The sequence below is a fragment of the Bombina bombina genome, chromosome 5, assembly GCF_027579735.1.
Source record: "Bombina bombina isolate aBomBom1 chromosome 5, aBomBom1.pri, whole genome shotgun sequence".
Lineage (NCBI taxonomy): Eukaryota > Metazoa > Chordata > Amphibia > Anura > Bombinatoridae > Bombina > Bombina bombina.
This window is the reverse complement of record NC_069503.1, coordinates 1,104,322,798-1,104,345,961: the sequence shown is the minus strand read 5'-3', so window position 1 is coordinate 1,104,345,961 and position 23,164 is coordinate 1,104,322,798. Positions and strand designations below refer to the sequence as shown.

The window sequence follows — 23,164 nt, the reverse complement described above, 5'->3', positions numbered from 1 at the left end:
TTTTATGACAAAATCCATTCTGTACTTAGCTTAGTTTTTAGTTTTAGTACATGCACTTAATGCAAAGCTCTGGGGTGTTCCTTCTATGGTTTTATCCTATCATGTCAGCTTATACTGAGTAATGCAGCCATATATTGTAACCAGGAAATAAAACTATGGTAAACCTGAAATACTATTTATTTTGACATCTTGACCCTTCCAGATGTTCTTATTGTAGAAACTCTCATCACCTGCTTTATTTTCCTGGAGTTCCTTAGGTATAAAAAAAATATCTTTCCACCTGTTCCTAACTAAACTATCATTTCTGTTTTTCCCTCTAACAGGTGCTCAAGAAGTTCTCATTGATCCAGGTCAGTATACATAAACTATTTTTATGTGGAAGTTGATCTATTGATTTACATACCCAGCAGCAGCCTGTTTGTAGACCTCACTGGGCTAGATTTGTCAGTTCTAATTATGATCTCACAAGTTCATAAATTATTTACGTTATGCACCGTATTGCCTAATGCTCAAATTTCTGTTTTGGGATCTGTAGGGCGATGTTGGAACTGTAAATACAGGAAATAAGTTTGCGATTCTACCCCATTGTTCTGTGTTGTTCAATACTAAATTAGTTGCTTTCACAGAAAATTACACTTTTTTTGGAGAGGTACAATTGCCTTCTCTAAAAAAAAAACCAATCTGAAGCCATGCCTATTATTGCACCCACTTCATTCACTCAGGCACTGACTGGTAGATTTGCTCCGTGCACTGTATGCTGAACCTATCAGCGCTTGTGGTCGTGCATATATCGGCACCATGTTTATGTTGGTGGTAGGTAGGGGCTGCAAGCTGCATTAGGTGACTTGGTGGCAGCTGCCCCAGCATACTACTGACTGATAGTTAAGATGCTTTTTAAATTTAAAATAAAAGTAACAGGATATTTTAATTGGAAGGATTCATGCTCAGTGGCTGAAATTGACACAGCATCCGTGTCCGTTTTAGCTTTAATAAAGGAATAGATTTGTTTATCTGTATATTCCATTTGGGGAAGAAAAGCTGTACTAAATATATAAATGTCCGATCATAGATAGAATAAAATTTTATTGTGTCAAGTAACCTTAACTTTTTAGATGAATTCTACTTTTTGAGATAACTGTGTTTTATGATTATATTTGAGATAACTGTGTTTTATGATTATATTTGAGATAACTGTGTTTTATGATTATATTTGAGATAACTGTGTTTTATGATTATATTTGAGATAACTGTGTTTTATGATTATATTTGAGATAACTGTGTTTTATGATTATATTTGAGATAACTGTGTGTTTTATGATTATATTTGAGATAACTGTGTTTTATGATTATATTTGAGATAACTGTGTGTTTTATGATTATATTTGAGATAACTGTGTTTTATGATTATATTTGAGATAACTGTGTTTTATGATTATATTTGAGATAACTGTGTTTTATGATTATATTTGAGATAACTGTGTTTTAGGATTATATTTGAGATAACTGTGTTTTATGATTATATTTGAGATAACTGTGTGTTTTATGATTATATTTGAGATAACTGTGTTTTAGGATTATATTTGAGATAACTGTGTTTTATGATTATATTTGAGATAACTGTGTGTTTTAGGATTATATTTGAGATAACTGTGTGTTTTATGATTATATTTGAGATAACTGTGTTTTATGATTATATTTGAGATAACTGTGTGTTTTATGATTATATTTGAGATAACTGTGTTTTAGGATTATATTTGAGATAACTGTGTTTTATGATTATATTTGAGATAACTGTGTGTTTTAGGATTATATTTGAGATAACTGTGTGTTTTATGATTATATTTGAGATAACTGTGTGTTTTATGATTATATTTGAGATAACTGTGTTTTATGATTATATTTGAGATAACTGTGTTTTATGATTATATTTGAGATAACTGTGTGTTTTATGATTATATTTGAGATAACTGTGTTTTATGATTATATTTGAGATAACTGTGTTTTATGATTATATTTGAGATAACTGTGTGTTTTATGATTATATTTGAGATAACTGTGTTTTATGATTATATTTGAGATAACTGTGTTTTATGATTATATTTGAGATAACTGTGTGTTTTATGATTATATTTGAGATAACTGTGTTTTATGATTATATTTGAGATAACTGTGTTTTATGATTATATTTGAGATAACTGTGTTTTATGATTATATTTGAGATAACTGTGTTTTATGATTATATTTGAGATAGCTGTGTGTTTTATGATTATATTGTTATATCGTTTTAATTTATCAATTGAGTTGCCCTTAACAACGTTGTGTTCTACCTTATTAGTATAGACGCCCCAATACTATAATAGTATAAGACGCCTTCTAAGATCATTGGCATTTTATTTGATATATATTTGTTTTTGCGCCATCAGGTTATTTTTATCTTTACTAGTATTATTTGTGAGGTGTTTGGGAGTACCTTAAACACTTGATTGCTTGTGTGGATCCAATTTATGTGTTGATCAATAATAATTATTTTTCGATAATAGAACAAAAAAGATAAACCTGTTCAATTTCCCTTTAATAATAGGCTAGGATATGCTGTCTTTCTGTAATTATGCTTCCTCCACATTAATAGGCTGTTTAATAAAACCTTTTCTGGTTTGTAGAAAAATATGGGCTTCTTTAAACAACTGTTTGTATCTAGGATGACCGAGCTTCTATTAAGTAATTGTAGTACATGGATAACGTTATCATTAGTGGATCCCCCTGAGGGTTTTTTATGTTTGCATTTATGCTGTAGGAAATTATGTTTAAATGTTGGCTAGCTTTTTGCTGTCTCCTCCTGTGTTGTGGTTTTATTGGTGGTGCAGTTTGGTGACACTGATTGTTACTTTAATGCTTGGTTATGAGTCATAGACACACTCGCGTGGGAGGTAAGCGATTACAGTGGTTTTGCCGTATTAGTAAATAAAGCCATGGTTTATGACTCCTACTTTCCAGAGGTTAAGGGATATGAATTCAGAAAAAACTTGCATAGTTCAGAACATGCAGTTTGAAGAGAGCTTCTTACCAAATTTTATTTTTGAAAAGCATATCTAGGTAGGTTCAGTAGCAGCAATACACTACAGAGATGTAGCTGCTGATTGGTTACTACACACATATGCTTCTTGTCATTTACTCACTGCATATATTCAGCTAGCTCCCAGTAGTGCATTGCTGCACTGGAGGTGACTTTATTTATGCAGTGGTTAAACACATAGTTAGACCATTTTATTATTGCTTTATTCCTTGCTTATAACAAAGAGAATATCTATATACACATTACATATGCACACAAACAGGTTTCTAATTTGTAGCGCTTCTTATCTGAAGTCTTTAAACATGTAATTGTATTTCCTCTAGGTGCCCTCTCTACCAATGGGATAAACATGGATGCCAGCACAGAAATTGGACGAGCTAAAAATTGTCTCAGCCCTGAAGATATCATAGAGAAATACAAGGAAGCAATCTCCTATTATGGAAAAGTAAGAAAACATGGAGTTAGAGCATAGAGGGTGGTGTGGGTACATTCTTTTCCAGCTTTAGCCCTTGATATTTGGACACAAACCATATATAATTGTACTGCAAATTATAAGTATTGTAGAATCAGAATTAAACTTTCATGGTCTAAATAGAGCATTATAATTTAAACAACTTTCTAATTTACTTCTGTTATTTAATTTGCTTTGCTCTCTTGGTAACCTTTGTTGAAAATCTTACTTAGGCAGGCTCAGGCTCTGGGAGCAAGCAGGTGCTTGGTGGCTGCACATATATGCCTCTTGTCATTGTTTCACCTAATGTGCTCAGCTAGCTCCCAATGGTGCATTGTTGCTCCTTTAACAAAGGATTTAAAAAGAACGAAGCAAATCTGATAATAAAAGTACATTGGGAATGTGTTTTAAATATGTATTTTCTATCTAAATCATATAAAAAAGAACTTAGGTTTCATATATCTTATAATCAATCCATCGCTGTTCAATTTATCAATCCATGGGGGATAGGGGCATACATATTCGCCTGCTGCTGCCCGCATTTAACACAGAGGAGATTGAAATTCTCCACCTAAGGGGTGGAGAACAGGGTAGGGAAGCAGCGCTGCTTGATAAATCATTACTGTAGATTCGCTTGTGCGAACCTGCAGTCAAAGTGGAGAAAAGGGCTTGATAAATCTAACCCTTAAAGCTGCTAAACTAATTCCGCAATATCAGATGTCTACTTCCTGACAATGCTCATTGGTTCATTAGAAGACAGCTCAGAGACATATACAGAGGAGAGAGATATAGTGACAATGGCCTATTGTGACGGATACACCGGCTACCCCGACTGGGTAGCTCCGCCAAGAGGGGTCCTGCTTCCTCCCTGCTGACTGCAGCTGTGTAGCTGGCAAGTGACCACAGCCTGTAGCCCACCCTGATACCTAGACAGCACCAGTATTCAGGGTCCCACCCTGTGGCGGACTCCGGCTACCCTGACTAGGTAGCTCCGCCAGAGGGTTCCTTCCGATACCTGGAACAAGCCACTATGTAGCGGAGAAAGTGATTATAGCAATCCCCACCCAAATAACTAGACAGACTAGCATTCAGGGGAAACAAGAACATATTTTATTGTGAAACACACTCGCCTTATATACACACACAAAGGGTCTTATCTAACTCAAATTTCCCGCCCCTCCAGACAGGCTGGCGCCTGCCATAGCACCCACAGAGTCCCAGGACCCAGAGGGGGTGGTTTTCGGGGTGATCCCGGTGGAGCAGTGGCACCTCCAGGGTGTCGTTTGAAAGCTCTTGGTCCCCAGATGCCACAGTCCAGAAAGTGTGGGGACCGGAGTTACAGCCCGGTAAAGATAGGGGGGTAGGGGTGTCCAAAAACCCCGGTTCCCAAAGGAGCTCTCCGGTAATTCTCCCACCTCTTGTACTCCCTAGGGGCTACTGATCCTTAAAAGAACGGAGCTCTGGGGCAAAGGGCCGCTGGAGTGACCAGGGTTAAAGCTAGCGGGTGTTTGGCCTTGATGCGGCCGACCAGTAGTTCCAGGAGCCCAGTCAGCCTAGAAGGGTTTTCCTGGTCTGAGATCCGCTCTTTTCTCACAAGATACAACACAGCAAAACACCACACAGCTAGAGTCAGTGAGATCTTGTAAGCCATGAAATTGCCAAATCTGGTGTAAAAGGAAGTTAGCCAGGTAGTAGGGGGGTGCGGGGAAACCTGGGTGGTCTGGTATTCGTGACAACTATAATAATGCTTTTTATACATTAATCATAGAGGATGGTTTGACATAACTAATGTTTGAGTAGTTTTCTAGCACTAGCAATATGAATTCAGATGTTCTAACAAGTTTAAAAATTAATGATAAACTTTAAGCTGTACTGCACATCTGGTATGAATTTTACAATACGCTGAAGTAACTTAAAGTGATGTTAAATCCGAGCATTTAAAAAAACTCTAGGATTTACCATAACTAAAAATGAACGCTAGGATTTACCATTGGAACAAATAAAGGGGACTTTAGTCATGAGTATAAAATACTTAATGCTGAAAGTTCCTTTTTTTGTTTGAAGCGCTCGCTGGTGACATTTCCACCTATTAGCAAATAGCCATTGGGCTATGGCTTGGCGACAGCTGGGATGCACGGCTATGGTGGAAACGTCACCTGTCAGCAAAATAGCGTTCTGCCGTGGGCTGCTTGAGGAGTTCAGTGGGGCGAACACTTCAAACAAATAAAGGAACTTTCAGCATAAAGTTTTTTATACTTCATGACTGAAAATCCCCTTTATTTGTTCCACTGGTAAATCCTAGTGTTTCGAAAACACTAGGATTTACCATCACTTTAAGACAGAAAGTTAATTTGCAATACAAGCTATCAGTTCTGATTCATGACTGATGCATGACGGTTTTAATTAATTCTCCAAACATTTCTCTCTGCCTTTTGCTTCTTATTAAAAACATGACAAATGTGAATTTATTGTCCCTACATTTCATATCAATAATAATGAATTGTTCATTAATACTACAAACATTGTGCTTTTCCCCGCTGGATTGAGTAGGATCATACAAGTGCAGATAATATTTTCACAATATCAATATATCCCACATACTTTTCTCTCGGTTGACCATGCGCACACACAGTGATGATGATGATGAGAGATTTATTTGCATTTTGACTGGCGCAAGAGAGACTTAATTGCTTATCAAACTACTGCAGTCTTTCCAATTTGTATTTTATTTCAGTTATTTTGGCTTGCAGCCCTTACCTGGGTGTTGGGAGATGCATCATACATTTTAATTAGCATATTTTAGTGGCTTTCTTCTGCATTTAAAATCTTAAAGGGAAATTCCGGTCAAAATGTAAATACACATGGATGAAATACATTTTTGAATAGAAACATATTTGCAATATACAAGTATTGGCACCGGTGGGGTTTGTATCATGTCAGTAATTAACAAATTGAGTCATTACCAGATGGTACTAGCACCTTAGGCTCTCTGAGCAAGCACTGCGTTTACAATGCTGGTGCACGGTGCATACTTAAATACACTTTGGAAACAACTATAACTTTTATTACAAGCATTTTTGCTAATACATGTATAATACAAAAATTCTTCTATTCAATACTGAAATACATTTATGTGGATTTCAATTTTGGCTGTAATGTCCCTTTAAAAGAACAAAAAGTGTAAGTATTAACTGCATCTTGCACTGTGATCTAAAGATTCTGTAACATATAATTGTTATAATAGAATTGTTGAATATTTGATAATACAGAAGTTAGTGCCATAAAAATCTTTATATAAAAATCGCGACGCATTGTAATGTTAGAATCTTCAGGTGCAATATGCAGTGCCGCATTACACCTTTGTTCATAAAAGAATATTACAAATGATATTGTATGACTTTGTTGCTATAACGTTGACTATAATACTGGCTGAATTATATTCCTCTTTATACTAATTTAGTGAAGTATGTAAATTACGTATTGTGAGAAATAAACTGTGCTGAGCTAGGTGTCCGTCTCCATCAGTATAGTAGTCATTTGTCCTTATCAGCCTGTGACGATTAGTAGGAAGAACAAAACTAAAACTGCAGTATTTGTTTCAACGTTTTCTTAAAGGGATAGAAAGTTCAAAACTGAAATGTGCATTTCATTTCAAAATAGGCTGATTGTTGAAGTGACTAATATAAACTAGCTCTAAATAGGGGGCGCTATAATAAGTGTATTAGGACAATGATAAATGAGTGTGTAAGCTCTACACATCAACACAAAAACATCTACCAACACATATACACATACATGTGAAAAATGAATTATATATGTTTATACATACATACACACACACACAAGTATACACACACCAATGTGCATGCACACTATACACACACACACACACACACACACCAATGTGCATGCACACTATACACACACACACAAGTATACACACACCAATGTGCATGCACACTATACACACACACACACACACACACACCAATGTGCATGCACACTATACACACACACACAAGTATACACACACCAATGTGCATGCACACTATACACACACACACAAGTATACACACACCAATGTGCATGCACACTATACACACACACACACAAGTATACACACACCAATGTGCATGCACACTATACACACACACACAAGTATACACACACACCAATGTGCATGCACACTATACACACACACACACAAGTATACACACACCAATGTGCATGCACACTATACACACACACACAAGTATACACACACCAATGTGCATGCACACTATACACACACACACAAGTATACACACACCAATGTGCATGCACACTATACACACACACACAAGTATACACACACACCAATGTGCATGCACACTATACACACACACACAAGTATACACACACCAATGTGCATGCACACTATACACACACACACAAGTATACACACACACCAATGTGCATGCACACTATACACACACACACAAGTATACACACACACCAATGTGCATGCACACTATACATACACACACACCAATGTGCATGCACACTATACACACACACACACAAGTATACACACACACCAATGTGCATGCACACTATACACACACACACACCAATGTGCATGCACACTATACACACACACACACCAATGTGCATGCACACTATACACACACACACACAAGTATACACACACACCAATGTGCATGCACACTATACACACACACACACCAATGTGCATGCACACTATACACACACACACAAGTATACACACACCAATGTGCATGCACACTATACACACACACAAACACAAGTATACACACACCAATGTGCATGCACACTATACACACACAAGTATACACACACACACAAAACAGTTATATGTGAGTACCAGTGTAGTTTAACCAAGGATAGGTGAAGACAATTGTTGTTTTGATCTGATGGCGATGATACAGTAATGCTGCATTCTCCTCACATGTTAATGTCAAAGAATCTGGAAGATGAAAGAAACAAGAGAGGCGCCTGATCAGAGCCCTAATCAGGGTACTCACATTTGCAAAGAGCACTCAGACAGTGCTATTGGAAACAGGCTGGATGTTTGATAGCAACCCAGCTCACTGATTGCAGAAACAAAATGACATCAAATCTGGAGAAGATAAGACAAAACAGGGCGCCTGTGTGTACCAGTAATAAACCAAAAAGATATCAGTGTAGATTCTCATTCAGTATACTCACATTTGTGAAAAGCACTCAGACAGTGCTATTAGGCACAAGCTGGATATTTAGCAGCAAACCAGCGTACTGATATGATGGCAACACAGGCACTGGAACACAGGGACACAGGAACACAGGTACTCCAAAATATATAGAAGAGTCTCAAAGGGTAGAGACTATAAACTAAAACTGCAGAATGAACTGCAACAAATGCAGCCTATAGCTCCCTAAGGAGTAACAGGTAGGTAGGAAAGGCACAGTTCCAATGTATAATAAACACAATTTAAAATTGATTTATTGTAAATCAAAAATACAAAAAATACAGATAAAAATATTAAACAATGGAACCAGAAGGCAGGGGTTGCTAGCTACCCTCCTTCAAATATTCAACGCGTTTCTCAGTGCTTTACCACACTGTTTCATCAGGCATATAAACTGAGCTGTGAATAGCCTTTAAATACCTTTCCTAACTAAACCAATACTAACAAATTTGAAGCCTGTACAAATTAAAGCACACACCTGTGATCAACCCCTCCTTCCGTGGGGAGTTCCACAGGAATTTTAACCCTTTGTATGTTGTGTATGTTTCATCCTCCATAAATGATTCATAAATGGTCAGATATTGTTAATCATATTGTTATTTACATATAAGTGTAAAAAAGGTTTTGAATAAAAAACTAAATAAAAAGTAAACTAAAACTAATTATTGGACTCTCAAAAAATCTTTGCTTAATGAAGATTACATCTCAACTTTGAATATACACCTATGCACAGAGTCTCAAGGTAATTATAGCAACACTCATGCAAGGGAGTTATTTATTATTTCCAAAAACTCCCCACATTTTTAACCCTATGATGTTGTCTGGGGTTCCATTCCTAATAAATATTGTTTTAAATGTGTTATTCAAACAGTCATACTCCCATGGCTCTATTTTGTGTTACAAAAAAACAATCAAAAATATTTATCATCTTATCTGTTGTGATCTTTATTAATATAGTTTTAGATACATTAGAAACATTCTTACTGTAAACCTGTCTCAATGTAAAGACAAATGGACTTTACTGAACAAAATTAGCAGTGACTAACCAATCTGTGTAAGGATAGGGGTGTGTCGTGTATGTGCTAAAATCATTGGATTCTGGCAGTTATTATTAACACCAGTTGTGATATACTTAGTGATAGGCAAGTGAGCGTCAGATTTAGTATACTCACTAATAGGTACACCAGCTGTAGTATACTTAGTGATAGGCATGTGAGCGTCAGATTTAGTATACTCACTGATAGGTACACCAGCTGTAGTATACTTAGTGATAGGCAAGTGAGCGTCAGATTTAGTATACTCACTAATAGGTACACCAGCTGTAGTATACTTAGTGATAGGCATGTGAGCGTCAGATTTAGTATACTCACTGATAGGTACACCAGCTGTAGTATACTTAGTGATAGGCATGTGAGCGTCAGATTTAGTATACTCACTGATAGGTACACCAGCTGTAGTATACTTATTGATAGGCATGTGAGCATCAGATTTAGTATACTCACTGATAGGTACACCAGTTGTAGTATACTCACTAATAGGTACACCAGTTGTAGTATACTCACTAATAGGTACACCAGCTGTAGTATACTTAGTGAAAGGCAAGTGAGCGTCAGATTTAGTATACTCACTAATAGGTACACCAGCTGTAGTATACTTATTGATAGGCATGTGAGCGTCAGATTTAGTATACTCACTGATAGGTACACCAGCTGTAGTATACTTATTGATAGGCATGTGAGCATCAGATTTAGTATACTCACTGATAGGTACACCAGTTGTAGTATACTCACTAATAGGTACACCAGTTGTAGTATACTTAGTGATAGGCATGTGAGCGTCAGATTTAGTATACTCACTGATAGGTACACCAGTTGTAGTATACTTAGTGATAGGCATGTGAGCGTCAGATTTAGTATACTCACTGATAGGTACACCAGTTGTAGTATACTTAGTGATAGGCATGTTAGCGTCAGATTTAGTATACTCACTGATAGGTACACCAGTTGTAGTATACTTAGTGATAGGCATGTGAGCGTCAGATTTAGTATACTCACTGATAGGTACACCAGTTGTAGTATACTTAGTGATAGGCATGTTAGCGTCAGATTTAGTATACTCACTGATAGGTACACCATTTGTAGTATACTTATTGATAGGCATGTGAGCGTCCGATTTAGTATACTCACTAATAGGTACACCAGCTGTAGTATACTTATTGATAGGCATGTGAGCGTCAGATTTAGTATACTCACTGATAGGTACACCAGCTGTAGTATACTTATTGATAGGCATGTGAGCGTCAGATTTAGTATACTCACTAATAGGTACACCAGTTGTAGTATACTTATTGATAGGCATGTGAGCGTCCGATTTAGTATACTCACTAATAGGTACACCAGCTGTAGTATACTTATTGATAGGCATGTGAGCGTCAGATTTAGTATACTCACTGATAGGTACACCAGCTGTAGTATACTTATTGATAGGCATGTGAGCGTCAGATTTAGTATACTCACTAATAGGTACACCAGTTGTAGTATACTTATTGATAGGCATGTGAGCGTCCGATTTAGTATACTCACTAATAGGTACACCAGCTGTAGTATACTTATTGATAGGCATGTGAGCGTCAGATTTAGTATACTCACTGATAGGTACACCAGCTGTAGTATACTTATTGATAGGCATGTGAGCGTCAGATTTAGTATACTCCCTGATAGGTACACCAGTTGTATACTTATTGATAAGCATGTGTGCGTCAGATTTAGTATACTCACTGATAGGTACACCAGTTGTAGTATACTTAGTGATAGGCATGTGAGCGTCAGATTTAGTATACTCACTGATAGGTACACCAGTTGTAGTATACTTATTGATAGGCATGTGAGCGTCAGATTTAGTATACTCACTGATAGGTACACCATTTGTGATATACTTAGTGATAGGCATGTGAGCGTCAGATTTAGTATACTCACTGATAGGTACACCAGCTGTAGTATACTTATTGATAGGCATGTTAGCGTCAGATTTAGTATACTCACTGATAGGCACACCAGTTGTAGTATACTTATTGATAGGCATGTGAGCGTCCGATTTAGTATACTCACTAATAGGTACACCAGCTGTAGTATACTTATTGATAGGCATGTGAGCGTCAGATTTAGTATACTCACTGATAGGTATACCAGTTGTAGTATACTTAGTGATAGGCATGTGAGCGTCAGATTTAGTATACTCACTGATAGGTACACCAGTTGTAGTATACTTATTGATAAGCATGTGTGCGTCAGATTTAGTATACTCACTGATAGGTACACCAGTTGTAGTATACTTAGTGATAGGCATGTGAGCGTCAGATTTAGTATACTCACTGATAGGTACACCAGTTGTAGTATACTTATTGATAGGCATGTGAGCGTCAGATTTAGTATACTCACTGATAGGTACACCATTTGTGATATACTTATTGATAGGCATGTGAGCGTCAGATTTAGTATACTCACTGATAGGCACACCAGTTGTAGTATGCTTATTGATAGGCATGTGAGCGTCAGATTTAGTATACTTATTGATAGGAATGTGAGCGTCAGATTTAGTATACTTATTGATAGGCACACCAGTTGTAGTATACTTATTGATAGGCATGTGAGCGTCAGATTTAGTATACTTATTGATAGGCATGTGAGCGTCAGATTTGGTATACCTATTAATAGGGATGTGAGCGTCAGATTTAGTATACTCACTGATAGGCACACCAGTTTTAGTATACTTATTGATAGGCATGTGAGCGTCCGATTTAGTATACTCACTGATAGGTACACCAGTTGTAGTATACTTATTGATAGGCATGTGAGCGTCAGATTTAGTATACTCACTGATAGGTACACCATTTGTGATATACTTATTGATAGGCATGTGAGCGTCAGATTTAGTATACTCACTGATAGGTACACTAGTTGTAGTATACTTATTGATAGGCATGTGAGCGTCAGATTTAGTATACTCACTCATAGGTACACCAGTTGTAGTATACTTATTGATAGGCATGTGAGCGTCAGATTAAGTATACTCACTGATAGGCACACCAGTTGTAGCTTATTTATTGATAGGCATGTGAGCGTCAGATTTAGTATACTCACTGATAGGTACACCAGTTGTATACTTATTGATAGGCATGTGAGCGTCAGATTTAGTATAGTTACTGATAGGTACACCAGTTGTAGTATACTTATTGATAGGCATGTGAGTGTCAGATTTAGTATACAGTACTCACTGATAGGTACACCAGCTGTAGTATACTTATTGATAGGCATGTGAGCGTCAGATTTAGTATACTCACTGATAGGTACACCAGTTGTAGTATACTTATTGATAGGCATGTGAGCTTCAGATTTAGTGTACTCACTAATAGGTACACCAGCTGTAGTATACTTATTGATAGGCGTGTGAGCGTCAGATTTAGTATACTCACTGATAGGTACACCAGCTGTAGTATACTTATTGATAGGCATGTGAGCGTCAGATTTAGTATACTTATTGATAGGTACACCCGTTGTAGTATAATTATTGATAGGCATGTGAGTGTCAGATTTAGTATAGTCACTGATAGGTACACCAGTTGTAGTATACTTATTGATAGGCATGTGAGCGTCAGATTTAGTATACTCACTGATAGGCACACCAGTTGTAGCTTATTTATTGATAGGCATGTGAGCGTCAGATTTAGTATACTCACTGATAGGTACACCAGCTGTAGTATACTTATTGATAGGCGTGTGAGCGTCAGATTTAGTATACTCACTGATAGGTACACCAGCTGTAGTATACTTATTGATAGGCATGTGAGCGTCAGATTTAGTATACTTACTGATAGGTACACCCGTTGTAGTATAATTATTTTTAGGCATGTGAGTGTCAGATTTAGTATACTCACTGATTGGTACACCAGCTGTAGTATACTTATTGATAGGCATGTGAGCGTCAGATTTAGTATACTCACTGATAGGTACACCAGTTGTAGTATACTTAGTGATAGGCATGTGAGCGTCAGATTTAGTATACTCACTGATAGGTACACCAGTTGTAGTATACTTATTGATAAGCATGTGTGCGTCAGATTTAGTATACTCACTGATAGGTACACCAGTTGTAGTATACTTAGTGATAGGCATGTGAGCGTCAGATTTAGTATACTCACTGATAGGTACACCAGTTGTAGTATACTTATTGATAGGCATGTGAGCGTCAGATTTAGTATACTCACTGATAGGTACACCATTTGTGATATACTTATTGATAGGCATGTGAGCGTCAGATTTAGTATACTCACTGATAGGTACACCAGTTGTAGTATACTTATTGATAGGCATGTGAGCGTCAGATTTAGTATACTCACTGATAGGTACACCAGCTGTAGTATACTTATTGATAGGCATGTGAGCGTCAGATTTATTATACTCACTGATGGATACACCAGTTGTAGTATGCTTATTGATAGGCATGTGAGCGTCAGATTTAGTATACTTATTGATAGGCATGTGAGCGTCAGATTTAGTATACTTATTGATAGGCACACCAGTTGTAGTATACTTATTGATAGGCATGTGAGCGTCAGATTTAGTATACTTATTGATAGGCATGTGAGCGTCAGATTTGGTATACCTATTAATAGGGATGTGAGCGTCAGATTTAGTATACTCACTGATAGGCACACCAGTTTTAGTATACTTATTGATAGGCATGTGAGCGTCCGATTTAGTATACTCACTGATAGGTACACCAGTTGTAGTATACTTATTGATAGGCATGTGAGCGTCAGATTTAGTATACTCACTGATAGGTACACCATTTGTGATATACTTATTGATAGGCATGTGAGAGTCAGATTTAGTATACTCACTGATAGGTACACTAGTTGTAGTATACTTATTGATAGGCATGTGAGCGTCAGATTTAGTATACTCACTCATAGGTACACCAGTTGTAGTATACGTATTGATAGGCATGTGAGCGTCAGATTAAGTATACTCACTGATAGGCACACCAGTTGTAGCTTATTTATTGATAGGCATGTGAGCGTCAGATTTAGTATACTCACTGATAGGTACACCAGTTGTAGTATACTTATTGATAGGCATGTGAGCGTCAGATTTAGTATACTCACTGATAGGTACACCAGTTGTAGTATACTTATTGATAGGCATGTGAGCTTCAGATTTAGTGTACTCACTGATAGGTACACCCGTTGTAGTATACTTATTGATAGGCATGTGAGCTTCAGATTTAGTGTACTCACTGATAGGTACACCCGTTGTAGTATACTTATTGATAGGTATGTGAGCGTCAGATTTAGTATACTCACTGATAGGTACACCAGCTATAGTATACTTATTAATAGGCATGTGAGCGTCAGATTTAGTATAGTTACTGATAGGTACACCAGTTGTAGTATACTTATTGATAGGCATGTGAGTGTCAGATTTAGTATACAGTACTCACCGATAGGTACACCAGCTGTAGTATACGTATTGATAGGCATGTGAGCGTCAGATTTAGTATACTCACTGATAGGTACACCAGTTGTGATATACCTAGTGATAGGCATGTGAGGGTCAGATTTAGTATAGTCACTGATAGGTACACCAGTTGTAGTATACTTATTGATAGGCATGTGAGCGTCATATTTAGTATACTCACTGATAGGTACACCAGTTGTAGTATACTTATTGATAGGCATGTGAGCGTCAGATTTAGTATACTCACTGATAGGTACACCAGCTGTAGTATACTTATTGATAGGCATGTGAGCATCAGATTTAGTATACTCACTGATAGGTACACCAGTTGTAGTATACTTATTGATAGGTACACCAGCTATAGTATACTTATTGATAGGCATGTGAGCGTCAGATTTAGTATACTCACTGATAGGTACACCAGCTGTAGTATACTTATTCATAGGCATGTGAGCGTCAGATTTAGTATACTCACTGATAGGTACACCAGCTGTAGTTTACTTATTGATAGGCATGTGAGCGTCAGATTTAGTATACTCACTGATAGGTACACCAGCTGTAGTATACTTATTGATAGGCATGTGAGCGTCAGATTTAGTATACTCACTGATAGGTACACCAGCTGTAGTATTCTTATTGATAGGCATGTGAGCATCAGATTTAGTATACTCACTGATAGGTACACCAGTTGTAGTATACTTATTGATAGGTACACCAGCTATAGTATACTTATTGATAGGCATGTGAGCGTCAGATTTAGTATACTCACTGATAGGTACACCAGCTGTAGTATACTTATTCATAGGCATGTGAGCGTCAGATTTAGTATACTCACTGATAGGTACACCAGCTGTAGTTTATTTATTGATAGGCATGTGAGCGTCAGATTTAGTATACTCACTGATAGGTACACCAGCTGTAGTATACTTATTGATAGGCATGTGAGCGTCAGATTTAGTATACTCACTGATAGGTACACCAGCTGTAGTATACTTATTGATAGGAATGTGAGCTATAGTATACTTATTGATAGGCATGTGAGCGTCAGATTTAGTATACTCACTGATAGGTACACTAGTTGTATACTTAGTGATAGGCATGTGAGGGTCAGATTTAGTATAGTCACTGATAGGTACACCAGTTGTAGTATACTTATTGATAGGCATGTGAGCGTCAGATTTAGTATACTCACTGATAGGTACACCAGTTGTGATATACTTATTGATAGGCATGTGAGCGTCAGATTTAGTATACTCACTGATAGGTACACCAGCTGTAGTATACTTAGTGATAGGCATGTGAACGTCAGATTTAGTATACTCACTGATAGGTACACCAGTTGTGATATACTTATTGATAGGCATGTGAGCGTCAGATTTAGTATACTCACTGATGGGTACACCAGCTGTAGTATTCTTATTGATAGGCATGTGAACGTCAGATTTAGTATACTCACTGATAGGTACACCAGTTGTGATATACTTATTGATAGGCATGTGAGCGTCAGATTTAGTATACTCACTGATGGGTACACCAGCTATAATACACATCACCTGTAGTTTTACTATTTACTGATAGGCAAGTCATTTAAACTACATTTAAATTAATTTTAATGCTCTCAGCCTGTATTGAACAATGAGAAATATGTATTTTAAGATTCTGTAGTTTAACGCATTTTTTATTCAGAATTGCATGTTTAACAGTTATTTTTTTTTAAATCGCGATGTGGATGTTTCAGCCTGTTGTATCTTTATCACTGTAGTCTAAGACAGCCGGAGTGATAGAGCTGGAAGCCTGTGTGAAAGCCGTTCGAGTCCTGGCCATACAGAAGAAAAGCATGGAGGCTTCTGAGTTCCTGCAGAACGTGGTATACATCAACCTTCGCCAGGTAAGGATGCTGGTGCCTACAGTAGTCGGATTTAATTTCTCATGACATCGAGTGTACAATTTAAAAACGTTCAAATTCTTATTTTTTAAGGTTACTTCTTTCTCTTGTTTTTTTCCCCATAAGAGTTTACCGAGGAACATTCAGGAGTGTGCACGTGTCTTGAACACTATATTTAGCCATATAGTGCTTAAAACACATGCACACTCCTGAGCCTACCTAGGTATTCTGTCAACAAATTTAGCTAGGGTTCCACAACTTATACCAAGACAACTTAAATTGACAATAGAAATCAATATGTTCTCTGTCTGAACAGAGGTGGTTTACTCGCCATAGAACCTTTTATAGTGCTGGAACTTATACTGTACATTGCTGCTTTGTGTTTTTATAGCTGCTGGTTATGTATATTTCTTGTGTCATGAACACTACGTTTCTATTCCCAGGCTGATTTAAATAGTTAGACCATGAACTGACAGCAATTAGCTCTCAGAAAATGAACCAGAGGTCAGACCTCTGGTTAATTTTCAAATAAAATAAATGCAGCACTTTTTAAAAATAAAAAACCCTGCAAAAAGCAGTTACGAAAGGTAAAGTTGGTGGGAGTGGGGTGTTAGAAAAAAAAACGGCACTGAAATGGTCCTTCACATAGCGGTCTATGGGAACTGTGTGTGTTCTCTATAAATATAAATGTATATGCTTGTATACATATGTATTTATGTGTTAATGTGTATATACCAATATAAACACATAAATATATATTAATATACATATATATTTACAATCTGCCGCACATGGCTGCGTGACCTACCTCCTTTGCTGTGCTAGTTCTCATGCCGTGCCTAGTGGGATGAGAATGAGGCTCCCATTGGAGCCCATAGAAGCGCGCTCTCGTGATCGCAAAGCTTCCGTGCAATTGCATTTGCATTACACCTAACTTGTAATACCAGCGCACATTTGCGTGCGCTGGTATTATTTAGTGGAGCAAATATTGCTTTCGCGGAAGCGATATTTTGCGCTCCACTTATGACCTAGTCCTTTGTTTTTAAACACGTGTAAGAGATGTAAACCTGATGCAGATTTCTGAGCTTGTTGAATCTCAGATCACAATATTTTCACACTGATTTTTCATTATATGATGGTGTTTTACAGATCCATAGCTTGATCTGGAGAATAGACCTCAAATGGTGTGTCAGCTTGTCTCATAGTGTGACTTAAAAGATAGGCCACAATGTGCACATAAACATACGTATCAAAAGGGCTAATGACTACCAAAGATGTTCACAGAAAATAATTAAGATCAGTGTTGTGATCACAATTGAACATTAGAGGTCAGTGTTGTCTTTTAGTTTAGTGATCTAATCCTGTTTGCTTAGTTGGTTTCACAATAACGCAGCAGCTTGATGGTTAATTAAAGAGGAGAATTCATAGTTTTACTTCTTGGATATAAACTTCTAATAAGGGCATCCGGAGCAGGCAGGAGGGTGCAAATAGTCCCCCCCTAGAGTTTAGCTTTTTATAATTCAGCAAAAGCACACACTTGGCTTTTTTTTTATTTTTATGCAAATTGCTTTTATTAGCATATGTTATAAAGTACAATTGAACACATTGCATTTGAACATAACTTTACAAAACTTCATTAGCTCGCACAGAAAAGAAACTAGTCCAATAAGCATTCTAACATTTACATATCTGTAGGATTGCTTTGTCACATCACCTGTTGATTTCTCTGTCTGGCTTCCCAATACATAATCCAGGGCTCCCATATTGCTATAAAGTGATCTAAGTTAAGGAGCAGATCAGCAGCTGCCTTGGACATCTTATATATATATGTTCTATTTTTTGCTCTATATCAGGTAAAAACCCGGTGGCTCTGTTTTCCAGTACTTAGCAATTATTAATTGTACAGCGGTGTTAACAATCGCTATGAGTTTGTTCTGTCGTGTTGTAAACCCCTCTATTGGAAAATGTAGTAGCTCGTGTTCAGAGTGAAGCTCTATTTCTCTCTCAAAAACTGTACTTAAAAGGGAAGCTGCCTTATTCCAGAGTGGTTGGATTTTGGTGCAGTGCCACCACATATGTATATAACTGCCTTCTTCTCCACATCCTCTAAAGCAATGGCTAGTGTTCTCCCCTCCCATTTTGTAGATCTTACTGGGGCATAGATACCATCTAAACGAAGATTTAATAACATTTTCCTGTAAAGATGCATTAATTGAGAAAGATGTACCCTGTCTAAGTGTTGCAGTCCATTGTTGGATTGACCACTCTTGCTCCAGATCGTTTTCCCATTTGGTCATAAGAGAGGTTTTAGTGTCAGGTTTGATAATGTTAAATGTAAGATATAATTTAGCAATAGCTCCCTTCATTCTTGTTTTAGCTAAGCACATCATTTCAAACATGGTACGATTGTGTGGAGGTAAATTTCCCAGGGCTTCCATTACATTAGCTCTTAATTGAAAGTAGTGAAACCATGTGTTTTCATTTGTTGGATCTAACGCCCTATACTGTTGGTTGGTCAAAAATTTCCCGTTAATGAAGGTGTCTGCTATCCTATATAGACCTCTATTTATCCATTTGCTTTGTACAATCTTGTCTATCGAAGTGTTAAGATTTGTTAGTGGTGCAGCTGACGATCTGCTATTAAGTATTGGGTATTTCTGTGTCAGCTTATCCCATATAAATAGTGTGTGCGAGATAGTTATAAAGTTTTTCCCTGTCTGGGGCCTGTGTGTTTCAGGCGTCCATAGTAGTTTAGCTATGTTGTCCCCCACTTGGCTTTTTGATGTCAGTGAGCCGCCATTTTTAAATTAAGTAGAGCATGCATACTATACGCAACCTCTCCTGCTGCACACGCTGCCAATAATATTATTTTGTTTGGAAAAACTTCTGTGGGCGTCCATTACTTTAGCTTGAGACTTTTAATCATATGTAATTAAACGTATTTATTATTTGGAACATGTGAGCTACTTGTATCATGCGATTAATTGATTTCTGCGTGTTAGAGAGAACAATCTTATTGTGCATTTATGCAGATTACTTTTTCTCTGATGAGAATCTCCTGGTTTCACGCTGGGGTAAATTTTCAGATGAAATCAGACTGATAAACATCAAGAAAGTCCTCCTCTTTAAAGGTACAGCTGAAATGTAGACACGCTACAGCGGTGTATTTGTTTGTGTTTGTCTTTCCCTTTAGGTGTGCATTTTATAAAAGATAAGGGCTGAGATTCTGCATGGTGGGCATCTCTAGGTATGCTGCCAGTCCAGAATTGCCCGCTTGCTACTCCATTGCTAATAAGGTAAACTCTGCAGTGTATGAAAACTGCCCCCTTGTTCAGTTTGACAACATAACTGCACCTGGTTCTAAAATCAGTTGTAATCACTTGGTAGTTCAGAGTAACAGAAAACTGTCTATGACAACTTTATAAAGGAAGGTGTCGTTGGTGCCAGCTTGCTGCTGGGTGCTGTTCTTTGTGCTACCAGAGATTATTGCCCAGATTTAGGCCTCTAGCCCCTAGTACCAATTCTAATGATATTGTTGGTCTTCGGCTCTCTGAATGTCCAGATTGATTTTCCTTGTTTCAGTGGAAAGTAGATCTTCACTTTGATATTTTGACACTGTATCCAGCTTTGAAAGAAATGTACTGTCTTCATTTCGTCCCTTCTTTTGATTTAAAATCTCAATCTTTTTTCATAAATTGCCTGCAAGGGAGATTGCAGTACAAAATTGACTTGCTCTTATTAATTTTAGTATTACTGACTCTGCAAGTCTATGAGTATAATCCACTCAGATGTTAAATGCATAGTTAAAATACTATTTTGGAGTCGGAGAGAATAGGTGGTCCTCAACAGACATGCCCAATGCACGATTTGCAGGGTCTATAGTCAAAATTGCATTCAATAATGAATTAGAGCATGTAAATTGTTCTGCTATCCTGTTAGCTTATAAGATCATGAGTGAGCGTATGGGAGAACCATATTTGACTGCCTGATATTCCCTCTGTTATGGTTTTTAAGGACCAGGGATAAAATGTATAGCTGGAAACTCATGACCTCTGGAGTTCTAGCACTTCTGAGAAGTTTCTGCATAGTGCATGTGAGAAAAAGCAATATTCTCACTTGTTAAGAATATGGGCTACATTTATCATCGTCCGAATGCTCTGATCGGCTATAGGCTTGCTCATTTGAGCCGGATTTAAACGGCTGCTTCATAAACCCTCTCACCAACTTAGAGCTGGCAGATGAAAATCACCGTATCCATTCGACTGGGGTTATTGAAAATCCCTACTCTCACTGAATTGGTTGCATGAGGGAAGTGGGGCGTCATTGTACAGGTAAATATGGTGAACAATTGCACCGCTCAATTTGTGATTAAATGCGTACAGGTTCACACATTGATAAATCTAGCAATATGTATCACGCACAGCATGAAGAAATTCATTTCTCGGAAGAATATCTCTGCCTGTGTATGGAGTGTATACCCTGTCTATACCTGATTGTAGGAACTAAGAGTCAGAAGAAATTCTTTTTATAGATGAGTTGACATCTTCTTTTATGTTTTTCTCTACACGACTATGTTTGTGTAAAGGTCATTACACTAAAAATATTGTTCTCCATAAAGTGTTTTATTTTGTGTATTAAACAAATACCTTTGCTGTTTACTTCCACTATTTTTTAGATTTGAATAATTTGATGTGCTTATTGTGCTTAATTACTGATATATACAATGCTTATATAAAATTAGTTTAATGTCCTTTTATCTATAGACTGCTTTTTCGGCTAAAATATGTAAAAAAAGAAAAAGGTCCTTCATACACTTGCAGATAACTAGTAGAATGTAGAAACTTTTTAGTCTTGGAGCATGTGTTCTATGTCTGTTTCCACCTAAATGCACAGTGTTTTATTTATAAATGGGTTTCATCTGAGCTTCTGTGATTCTAGCTTTCTGAGGAGGAGAAGATCCAGCGGTACAGTGTTCTCTCCGAGCTGTACGAGCTCATTGGATTTCACCGCAAGTCGGCTTTCTTCAAACGCGTAGCAGCCATGCAGTGTGTGGCTCCCAGCATCCCAGAGCCTGGCTGGAAAGCGTGTTACAAGCTTCTCCTTGAAACCCTGCCTGGCTATAGCTTGTCTCTGGATCCCAAGGATTTCAGCAAAGGTATAACATTGTACTAGGGGGAAAACATATCTGTTACATATTCCTATATACACAGCAGTGAATCCGTGGTCAGGTGCACTTCATTACCGGGATAATTCACCAGTAAGGCAGGTCAATAGAAATGTGCCTTTCCAGCTAACGTCTTCTGCAGCGTCTGAGAGAGCATTAAAGGGATATGGGAGCCAGAATCAAACTTTCTTGATTCATATAGAACATACCATTAAAATAAAAAAAAATCTTTCCAATTTACTTTTATTGATAAACTTATCCTTTTCTCTTGGAATCCTTTGTGAATACTTAGCTCCTTTTGTGTAGGTTTGGGAGTGTGCACATGTATAACATTGTTGGAATGCTGCTGCTATATAGTGCTTGACACATGCACACTTATGAACTCAGTATGGGATGGGAAAATGAAAAAAGAGAGATTAATAGGATTACAATTTGTTTATAAATTAATTATGGCATTTTAGTATTTATTATGTTTGTCTTCAATTAATTGAACTTTATTAGAGCATTTGAGTGTAAAAAAATGAAAATGCTCTATTTCATTAAGTCGTTTATATTTAAATACATTCTATTTTACTGTGGGTTTAACCCCAGCGCAAAAGGGTTAAATACATAGTCAAAGTTCTGGTCCTGTGCCACTCCAATTGAGGATACAGCTGATTGGCCAATGAGGAGCAGGCATACAATCGTATGCTCAAATCACTGGCCGTATCCTCATCTGAATGCAGAAAGGTGTTCCAGGATTACAACTTTGACTACATGTTTAAACCCTGAAGGAGTTAAATACATATGATTCTTTTTAGATTGAAAAATCCTCTTTTACCTCCTTT

At 37.2% G+C, this 23,164-nt stretch overlaps 1 protein-coding gene across 2 annotated transcripts in view; it reads left to right on the top strand.

Moving 5' to 3' along the window:
• Window positions 1–23,164, top strand: part of TRAPPC9 (trafficking protein particle complex subunit 9) — a 1,774,054-nt gene that overhangs the window by 7,223 nt on the left and 1,743,667 nt on the right. For both annotated transcript variants that reach the window (XM_053715382.1, XM_053715383.1), the window contains exons 5-8: window positions 324–350; window positions 3,397–3,518; window positions 17,051–17,176; window positions 22,112–22,328. In XM_053715382.1, the coding sequence (XP_053571357.1) occupies window positions 324–350; window positions 3,397–3,518; window positions 17,051–17,176; window positions 22,112–22,328 (492 nt within the window). The remainder of the gene's footprint in view (window positions 1–323; window positions 351–3,396; window positions 3,519–17,050; window positions 17,177–22,111; window positions 22,329–23,164) is intronic.